The sequence below is a fragment of the Mytilus californianus genome, unplaced genomic scaffold, assembly GCF_021869535.1.
Source record: "Mytilus californianus isolate M0D057914Y unplaced genomic scaffold, xbMytCali1.0.p SCAF_2, whole genome shotgun sequence".
Lineage (NCBI taxonomy): Eukaryota > Metazoa > Mollusca > Bivalvia > Mytilida > Mytilidae > Mytilus > Mytilus californianus.
Window position 1 is genome coordinate 7,977,362 of NW_026262668.1, and position 10,775 is coordinate 7,988,136.

Below are 10,775 nucleotides of genomic sequence, written 5' to 3' on the forward strand. Positions count from 1 at the left end.
AAAAAAATGGCTGTCTACAGCCAGTTTAAGGTTTCTGCATTTTTACTAACTGTACATATAAACGGAAGCCATGTCGGTTGCTTAGCCAGTTCCATTATCCATAATCTTTTAAATGGCATTGACGCCTGAAATATTTTTCACTGTAATAAAGTTCAAACTAAAAGGGATAAGGTGGAAATGGCCAAAAAAATGTCTAACCTAACAGCCTTTTAAAATATTTTCATTTTTAGAGATGTCACGTTATGGAAGGGAGACGAGGTGATCACTGAATGAGAGGAAACCAAACAAGACCCCATATTAGTGAACCAAAGTAACATTTGAATGACCCGTGAAGTGCACTGAAAACAACACTCCCTATTAAAAGAATGACACCCCAAAAACACAAACTAGACGGACGCCCGAGAGACTGAATCGCTCATCTGGTGAAATATCATTCATTAAAATTACTAACAAAAGTGAAATGCAACAATCTTTCACACGTTGATACTATTCCAGGATAGATATATCTTGATCTATAGAAAATTTTATCCCTGTCAGTTTTTCTCTTAATACTGCTTTAGTTTTTTATTTTAGATTTATTAAAAAAATGTCAGTTTTATCCCGAAGTTGTATTTATTTCCTGTGGCGGCCATGTTTTCCATCCGACCGAAACAAAATGAGGATCGATGGTAGAAGACATCGCCTACATATATCATTAATTACTGCCAAGTGTCTAAACATTTGGCTGAGTAGTTTCAGAGAAGATTTTTGATAAACAAGTTTGCGACGGATAACGACGGATGCAAGTAATTTCATTAGCTCACTTGGCCTTGACCACTAGACTAACTCAGCTATATAAAATATAGCTTTCGTAAGTCGAGTAATGCCTTTCCTCGTTGACTTTGTCTAGGGTTGTAACATAGTACATGATGTATATTGCAAGTAGATAGTGTACCTTTAAGATCAGCTATGTTTTGTCTGTCTTAAAGATGATAATTTTACTTGCCATGTCGTCACATCAAATTTCAATTTATTATATACGTTTAAACATGTGACAACTTTACGACAGACGTTCTTCATCGGAAAATCCATGCCGTAATACAAGGCTAACACCATAATTTATATTTTCATTGTCTCAAGCAAAGAAATTTTCTTCAGTTAGTTTTTGTATCCTTTTTTTCTTGTCGCTTTAATATAAATGTTTTCTAGTTTTAAATACCGGTAGCTCCTTAATCGGTTATACAAATAATAAAGCAATATTTGCATGTGATGGTATTGTCGTCTTGTAGAAGTGATCCGAGATTTCTGGATTTGTATAATATATTAAACAATCAGACCCCAAGTATTAACTGGGGAATATTAATACGGGCATCTCTTGCATTCCTCAGTAAAACCCTTTCTAACGTTGGGCATTCGTTTGGTTGTATGGGTTGTATAAATACGCAGCCACGTAAAGTTGGAATGAGGACGTTAAATCCGATACCTTGTGAAGGGAGAGTGGTACACTTTCTGCAAGTTAAAACAAATCATTGCAACATTCTCTGAGAAGTCCGTAGTTGGGCTTTTAGAAAAAGTTTTACCCCTATTATACATATTTCCAGTGGCAGTGTAAAGTTCATATCCTTCATCTCAGTCCGTTGACCTTATCACAAAACCTACGTTTTGCAATCATCAATTGTTTATTTGCTCACGTCCTGAAAATGCATGAATTATTTGCCACTGAAAGTAAACCAAGCAACACCCAATCAATCAATCAAACAAACAATTTGGTATGCGTTTTATTATTGAATTGTCAGGCAAAATAAGACACAATTCGTTTTATTTCTTTGTCCATATTGTCTGTATTTTTGTGTATATCATCCCGCATTATACGAAGGCCCTTAAATGCACATATGTAGTGTTTTCGACATCTTTTAAAGAAGTCAGTAAATATAGTGCTGGGGACCATCTTGAACTTCCAGTGAGATGGGACCTTTTGCTCTGTGGTTAAGGCTTTACAACCACTTTTCTTTTGCATTAGATTTTGACAAGTGCTTGTATGCATTTTGTGTCATGGATTTAAAAAACATAATAAATCCCTTTATTCCATTTTATCGATTTCATTTTTTTTGGCAAAAATTACCAACATGCAGCAGCAGACAACATATTAATATCTTTCTTCCTTTTTGATATTGTAAATTTCTTATCTACATTTGTTTTTACTATCAAAATCTGCAGAAAAATTAAACTCCGTACTGTCAAAGATGCCTGCAACAATATTCTATTGCATATGCCGACAGTATATCAAAGAAGAAATAACAAAGTTATAAAAATAAGGAGATGTGATATGATTGCCAATGAGACAACTATCCACTACTTAATTTTTAGTAATTAAGACCACACCCTCATTTTCTAAAACTGGGTTAACACCGAAGGTATCATCAGTTTGATAGTTAGTGCTTTGTGGGTAAATTTAGAAAGTATAATGAAACTAAGGTTCCAGCTCTCTCGGTTGACCTTAGATGGATTTGGTTATTATTTTAGGACCCTTTTAGTCATGCACAAGTTCTTCATGTGTTTCGATACTTATACATCCTTGGCTTTCCAGTTTTTGGCTTTTAGCGTTCCTGATGGACGTTAATCCAGAAAAGCTCGTCGGAGGCATAACATTTATAAACTTGTTATTTTCATTTTGTAGTATTTGCATCGTTTAATATATACTTCCGTATCCAGTTAACCCTTCATGAATGCTAAGAGGCAATTGGTCAACTAACTAGGACTAATAAAGGAATAGGTGCATGTGTACGATATTTAATAGTTGGAAAATATTTAAGTTATCGTTTTTGAAATCCGGTCTTTTCTGCATTTTCTTCAAAGCTCACTGTCGGTGTAGTCCTTTCAGTTGACTAATTGTCAAGATCCTTGATGCAGGCCGTTACTATTTGAACAAAAATATCTGTTGGGTCTGTAAATAATCCCACGGGGTAAAAATCAAATTACTTCGAGGATCTTTTAATACTAGAATGTGTAACCCATAAGGAAACAAAGAAGCCATGGCTATACAAAAAAAGTCATTATGCATGCATTTGTTTTTATCTAATTATAAATTATAAGTCCAAGATATTTTCCGTATTTTCTATCATAAGATTTCTTGTACTTCGCTATAGTCATCATATTCTTCGTCTAGTTCCGGTAAATACGGTTTGTCATGTGGCCCTTCGGAATAGTAATTATCGATAAATGGAAGATCTAACAGGTTGCTTTTAAACATAATAAGGAAATAACATATACATTCAACTGATATGGCATTGTTTACCACAACTTTGATTGGACGACGATCGTATAAATTTGGATAATCTTCACAAATATCTAAACATTTCAACATGTCTTCATCAACTTCATATACCTCTCCATTTATATTCTGCAAAGAATAAAAATACTAAATTGCGGAGATAATCTAATTAAAGTATGGATCTCTGATTTCAATATGCTCATATCTTCTACCAGTACACGAGTTACGATAGATCTGAGTTTTAATCAGATTGGATATTAATATGACAGTATATATTTTTTTGTAGATTCAGCCGCTGAATAGTTTAGTATATATACAAGTACTATAACAGACAGGGACCACACTCACCCATGCCGGGTTTCTAACACACGGGGGAGGGGGGTTAGGGGAGGGTAGAGGGGTTTTGACGCCCCCTCCTGAATTTTTTTTTAAAGCTATTAAAGTCAAGATTCAGAATGAAGATTGCATATTTAAGTCAGAGCGTCGGACCCGTAATAACCCCTACCCCAGAGACATCCTGGATAAAGACCTGGTTTTAATTATCTGTTTGTGATATAATAGCCCAAATGAGACTGATATAATTTTACAGTGCACAAATCTTAATTTTTGATTTTGGAGAAAATATTCAACACTTAGAGTGAATTTGTAACAATAGTACAATAAAACAATAGTAACAATTTTGGGTAAGTGACTTTCCAGAAACTGCATGAATACGTTGCTCTCTTTGAAAACCTCCATCTTCCGAAATATCAATCTCATAAAACAATCAGGTTGGTACATTTTATGTTATCATTTGCACTTTGTAATATGTCCCCTATAAAAAATCCAAAATACCAAATATGCACATTAAATGTATATCCTATGTGGTTACACAACCACAGGGACTCGTTTAACGGATATATACACATATTAATGAAAAAACATAAAATGAGTCCCTATCATCACTTGTTTCCTGTAACTCAGGCGTCCGTACAGGACTCCCACAGTTTTAAAGAATGTATTCCGCCTCCCAAACATCAATATTGAAAAAATTTACCAGCGTATTGATTTGTGATAATTTGTATGACATCTTACTGATGAAGGATATTAGTTATCCGAAATATTTAATATTTGTTCATGATTTTACTAATTTTTTTTTTTGGTGATGTTGTATCATTTTAGACTTGATTATTATATATTATATTTTGCAGTGTACTGTATCATATCTATATGATCCATTGCCTCGTAAGATTTATCGTTGGCTATTATTCAGACATTATATATATATTTTAAATTGTAAGTTTTTTTCTCGTATTTTCTGTCTATTTGCATGATTTTTATACATTATTCAAATAGATAGGAAATACGAAAAACAAATAAAATTACGATTGTTGAATATATTGAGGTAAATTACATGGCCTTCCAAAAACTGTTTCGATTCCTAACATCACTGAAGAGACATTAATTGTCGAAATCCGGATATGGTGTACAAAAATCTTTGCACCTTTGTTTGCGGTATACCATCTTTGCCGCAAGTTTATTGTTTTCTGTTTGGTATTAAATTTTTAATAAAGATCCATTTATTACACCTTGTGATCCGTTTATTTGGCAATCGCCAATGGCAGTCAGCAGGGTTTAAGAACATTTGTTGTTCGACCTGTTAGTCAAATGCGTTTTGTTAAAATATACTTTTTCACTTTTTTGGTCTTTTGGAAAATGTTGTTTGTGCTGTATTTAGACCCCTCTAACAAGAAATTTGTGTTTGCATGCACACGTATAAAAATTGCAGTTTTTATCCAACGCAATCATAGGTTTGAACGTTGTTTTCAATTTAGACTTGTATATATATATATACAAGTCTATATATATATATATGCACAAGTCTAAATTGAAAACAAATTTCAAACCTATGATTGCGTTGGATAATCAAAGTGCTGGATAGCACCTGTGGAAAGTTTGCAACGGTAGATGTGTATTATTTCAAATAAGTTGTAGCTGTGTATTATTTCAAATATGTATTTAACCATAGCTTTGATGTTTTTTGTCGAGCCTGCGACTTTTGTCGCAAAGCGAGACATAGCGATCCTACATTCCGTCGGCGGCGTCCACAAATATTCACTCTGTGGTTAAAGTTTTTCAAATTTTAATAACTTTCTTAAACTATCCTGGATTTCTACCAAACTTGGACGGGAGCTTGTTTATGATCATAAAATAGTATCCAGAAGTAAAAATTTTGTAAAAAAAAAAAATCTTGTTTATCCGTATTTTACTCATAAATGGACTTAGTTTTTCTGCCAGTTAACATTACATTCACTCTGTGGTTAAAGTTTTTCAAATTTTAATAACTTTCTTAAACTATCCTGGATTTGTACCATACTTGGACAGAAGCTTGTTTATGATCATAAGATAGTATTCAAAAGTAAATTTTGTTAAAAAAAAAATCCTGTTTATCCTAATTTACTTATAAATGGACTTAGTTTTTCTGCCAGTTAACATTACATTCACTCTGTGGTTAAGTTTTCAAAATTTTAATAACTTTCTTAAACTATCCTGGATTTGTACCAAACTTGGACAGAAGCTTGTTTATGATCAAAAGCTAGTATCTAGAAGGAAATTTTGTAAAAAAAAATTTTCTGTTTTTCCGTATATTACTTATAAATGGACTTAGTTTTTCTTCCAGTTAACATTACATACAGTCTGCAGTTAAAGTTTTTAAAACATTTATTAGATTCATAAACCATCCAAACTTGAACAGAAGCTTCTTACATTCAAAAGATAGTATCTAGAGGAAAATTTTTAATAATTATTTCCACATTTTTGTTGAGCCTGCGACTAACAGCAAAAGTAGGCGAGACATTGTGTTCCGCGGAACCCTTACGAATTTTTACTAAACCATTGTCTCGTCAGCAATTATCAAAAATCACTTTTTTTCATACGTTTGTCATGTAAAATTTTGATAATTTCTATTGCAATCTTCAACTGTAGATTTAAAATAATCTAATATACAGAAAGCTCTGTTAATTTCTTTCTGTGGCCACCCCATGTAAAGGGCCTGTGATTTTAGTATTTTTTTATTGATTTAGGTCCTTCATATTTGTTTTTAGTAATTTGTATTATTACAAATTAAGCAGTTAGTTTTCTTGTTTGAATTGTTCCACATTTTTTATATCAGGGCCTTTTATAGCTTAATTACTATATGGTATGACTTTTTCTCATGGTTGACGACTGTATGGTGACCTATAATTGTTTATATATCTTTCTCCTTTGAGCTCTTTTGGATAGCTGGTTCATTCGCAAAAAATACCACATTTCTTAATTTAAATAAGACAGCAAACTTAAATCAATACAACTGTAATGAAAGTGAATTTATACGAAAGACTTTAATCAACAATGGCAATATGTAGACAGGAATAAAAAGTTAATATACTCATGATTCGTAGAGGTACTTAAGTTTATAACCATGTAATACATTTTAGTTGCTGCTGTGAAATTCAGCATTGAGGCAATGACATTATGGGATTTTTGGTTTTCAGCCATTCATTTGATATAATCTTTGCCTCTGTGTTGAGTTGACACATTGTTAATTACATGTATATGTCAATCTTAAAGAATCATACTGACCCAGGAACAAAGTGTGAGGTTCATACTGTAAATTCTGAAATTGAATGTCAAGGTCAGTATGATGTTTCTGCGTACAAAGTTTTGTCAATTAAAGGGCTACAGTTCAAAACGTATGCACCAAACACAAACCAGACACTGTTTAACTATCATAGGGGTCAAATGAGAAAGGTCAGTGGTATATGATACACCCCAAGCCCAAAATGCAATAGCATTTTAAGGTACAAAAGATATGACCAGACACGAATTGTACAAGGTTTTACTATCATAGGTATCCAAGAACAAAGTCAAGGTCAAATTGATCCGACTTTGGGATAAGACATGTCAAAAGACCATGATGCAAATGCCTAGTGATTTTGATAACCCAAAGTTTAAAGCACAAACTTTATGAAACGGGCGCAAATTGGATAAAGTCAACTATCATGACTATCATAATCATTTCAGATTCTATGACTTAACCTTTTCTTTGATTACTTATAATTAAATCAGAGAAAATTTAAGTATAGTGTTTTATTCATGCATCCATCTGTTTTATTAGTATGCAATGTCATAAGCAGAGATATACATGTATATAAAAAAATATTTGCTATACATATTTATAACGTAATAAGTAAAGAAACTAACAATAAACAAAATTGTGTATGGTTTTTAAGAAAGTAATTTTGCTGGATAACTTAACTCATTGTTTTAAACACTTTAAAATATATTAGGTAATAGTATAATAGTCCCAGGTAAAGCACTGTCTATATTACATGGACACATGTTATTTAATAATTTCTACAGCACTTGTCTTGGCACACTGGGTTATTCAAAGAAGTAGAAGCTGACTTGGCTGCTTTTAATACACTTGACTGTACTAAATTAAAGTTATCCCTATCCTTGTAACAATTTGTGTAGTTGTTAATCCTAACACTTATAATTAGGAGTCTGTGAACTGTCGTTTAGGCAATGTTTTTCTTCTGTAATTTGGATCCACTTAGTCCTTCTATCTGCATTGAAATGTTAAATAGCTAGTATTTCTTTGCTGAATTGAAAGTTTATAAATGTTTTTGGCATCAAAACCTTCTGATATATGTTTTGACAATTTTCTATCAAAACCGGTATTTACCTTTACTCATCCTTGGCGTGTGACTATAGACAGAAGCAATATGAATATCGAGTATTTAATTATCCTGTCACCTGTTTATTGTTCAATCAAACTATTATCACTTGTTAATTTATAGCCTTCGGCCTGGTCAAAATATAAACAGTAATGTCAATTACGTTGCTGGATAACTCTGACTAAATCAAAATCGGCCTATCACAAACTCGGACTAGAACCAACTCGGCCTACCATTAATTATATGCAGAATTATTATTGAAGAAACTCAGAGTACAATTTTTTTTTGGGAAAAATTCCCTTATAGATGGATGTCCCCAACCGGTTTATTCCTAATATTTCATTTTTTTTGTAGTCTTACCTACAAATCCTTGGTCTTAAATATTAAAGTTAATTCTCTGGCACTTCTTTTGGATCCGGAAAGGGGGGGGGGGGGGGGGTCTTCATTTCTGTATTCTTTATTTTTTATGCCATTTTTCTCCATTCTTTATATTTTAACACCTCATTTTTCTCAATTTTTTATTTTTTGGTCAATATTTCTCTTAACAAATATTCTTCATCTTTTTTGTCCATTATTCTCTATTCTATAAACGACCTCATAAACCCCTGTCAACACCCTCCTTCACTTTCCGTAATTTTGTTTGAAATATAAATAAAAATGCCTATATAGCTTTTTTCAACTCGAAACTTCTCCGGTTATTCGTGTAGGCATTTTCAACTTTTCAATGTTTTACCTGGGATAAGCCCCCTGTTATCATTTCAGCATCGAATAAAATCGAATCCTTGATTGTTTGTTTACATTGAGTGGTATTTATAGATTGTGTTTGTTGCAAGCACATGGTCGAGCCTCGTTCTCGATTTCGTTAGTAATTAGTTATATCGCGATGACGACTGGTTCCCTTTGATTAGAGAAGGGGAAAAACGTAAATAATAAAATAGGGATATCAGTAAACGGACGAAAACAAGGTCGGCGACAAATTTGTAAATTGTTCTCATAGATGCAATAAAATACCAGCTACAATTTCGCAAACGATTTCAGATGCTTCTGCACAAGTCCGATTAGGTTTAAACTAGACAGGGATTTCGGGCTACCGCTTAACGTCGAAGACTGTTTCCAATGAATTAAACGTAGAAACTGCTGTCTGGTGTAGATGTCTATTGATTTTATCTTCCGCGCAGGGCAGATCCGCAAGTAGTGTTTGTGATACCCATTTTCAAAATGAAGTTGAATTCATTTGAATTGTCGGTGAACATTCAGTCCATTTTTATTCAAGCTGTAAGCTTATCAAAATAGAAGTAACTCAAAATTTCAAAAGCATCTTCCTAGAATTAGTATTCAAACACTAGTACTACATTATCTAGGAGTCGAACACACATCCTTTAGTAAGATAGTCTGTCCAACTTCCGGTTTGAGGCCGATGCCATAAGAAAGTATATTGCTATAGCAAACTTTCCAAAAACTGCAATTTTTATACGCGTGTGCATGCAGAACAAATTTCTTGGTAGAGGGGTCTAAATACAGCACAAACAGCATTTTCCAAAAGACAAAAAAAGTGAAAAAATATATTTTAACAAAACGCATTTATAAATATATATTTATATATCCACAAACGAGTCCCTGTGGTCCCAACCTGTATAGTACGTACGCACTAATTTGGCTAAGTTGCTAATTAAACCACAATCACCAAGAAATAGGTAAAAAATATAAATGTAAATAGTAAAGGGTACTATATACGTTGTTATTATTTTTTTTAATCTATTTTCACAAAATAGTCATGTAGGATTATCTAGTTTATATTATTTTATCTATTTTCAATCATTTATTACTAGACATTCAGTTGACAAATAAGAAAAAAAAAACACTGTAGGTCTTCAACACTGAGCATATTTGATCTTTAATGCACTGATTTCTGGAATATTCACACAACAATTTATTGTCAATACAGACTTACCTCCCCTGTTCCTTCAACTGGTAGTAAAAATGGAATGTTACATCTGCTTGCAATGATTAGAGGATATTTAACAACTGTTTTTCCTTCACCAATAAATAAAGCTTTTCCGTTTGCAACATTGTCAATCAAATGATGGTTTGGTTGTCCTCTTTTTAATGTCCCATAAACAAATACACGGATCATGATTGTATCGGCAGGTTCAATATTTATTCTATGACAAAGATACGATACTACACGGTGTGTGTCAAAAGAGCTAGTGTTTATCTGTCAACGTATATTTGTTCATCCTTACAGAAGTTCACCTGGGAACTTTGTTATTATCTGTTCCTGTCTGTAGATCTTTATACAAATGTAGATAGCTTTCGATAGACACAATTTGAGCAAGAGTTACTCCTCCTTTGTCATCATGTTTTAAAGAGGTATTAATATGTGCATATAGTCCTTCATAATCAACCAACTTCAACTTGTTATACTGACCTCTACACTTAAGAAAAAAAATGTTTCAGAACAATTTTAATTTCTTTTAGCCTTCCACGATCTAGTAAGGATCTCTTGTCAGACTTGGTTATACCGCACAAGAATTCCAGTGGAAATAATATTTTGGAACTTATATTATAAAAGGAACTTCTATTCATTGGCACACCAAAATAATGTTTTCATTTCGAATAATCAATAAAATATTTCAATAAATCATATAATCGATACAGTTAATTTACATCATACAGTATTGACGTTATTATCTTTTAAATTAATTATTGACTATTTCGATACACCAGTAAGGGATGTAAATATCAAATGATGATCAATGATCGACACCTAAACTTTTTCGTCCTCAGAAAAATCTTTAACTTATTACAGATGCCGATAAAAAATCAAT

The 10,775-nt window shown here is 32.6% G+C and overlaps 1 protein-coding gene across 1 annotated transcript; it reads right to left on the reverse strand.

Moving 5' to 3' along the window:
- Window positions 1–2,783: 2,783 nt before the first annotated feature.
- On the reverse strand, window positions 2,784–10,284 carry LOC127729212 (putative gamma-glutamylcyclotransferase CG2811). The gene is made up of 2 exons (XM_052236922.1): window positions 9,899–10,284; window positions 2,784–3,379 (listed from the first exon to the last, which is right to left on the reverse strand). Exons 1-2 carry the CDS (start codon window positions 10,079–10,081, stop codon window positions 3,098–3,100), a joined length of 465 nt encoding a protein of 154 aa, XP_052092882.1. The 5' UTR covers window positions 10,082–10,284; the 3' UTR covers window positions 2,784–3,097.
- Window positions 10,285–10,775: the final 491 nt, after the last annotated feature.

Coding starts and splice junctions, on each gene's coding strand:
- LOC127729212 (XM_052236922.1), bottom strand. CDS start 10,081: ATGATCCGTGTATTTGTTTATGGGACATTAAAAAGAGGACAACCAAAC. Junction 3,380..9,898: donor CAGTTGAAGGAACAGGGGAG/GTAAGTCTGTAT, acceptor TATTCTTTGCAG/AATATAAATGGAGAGGTATA.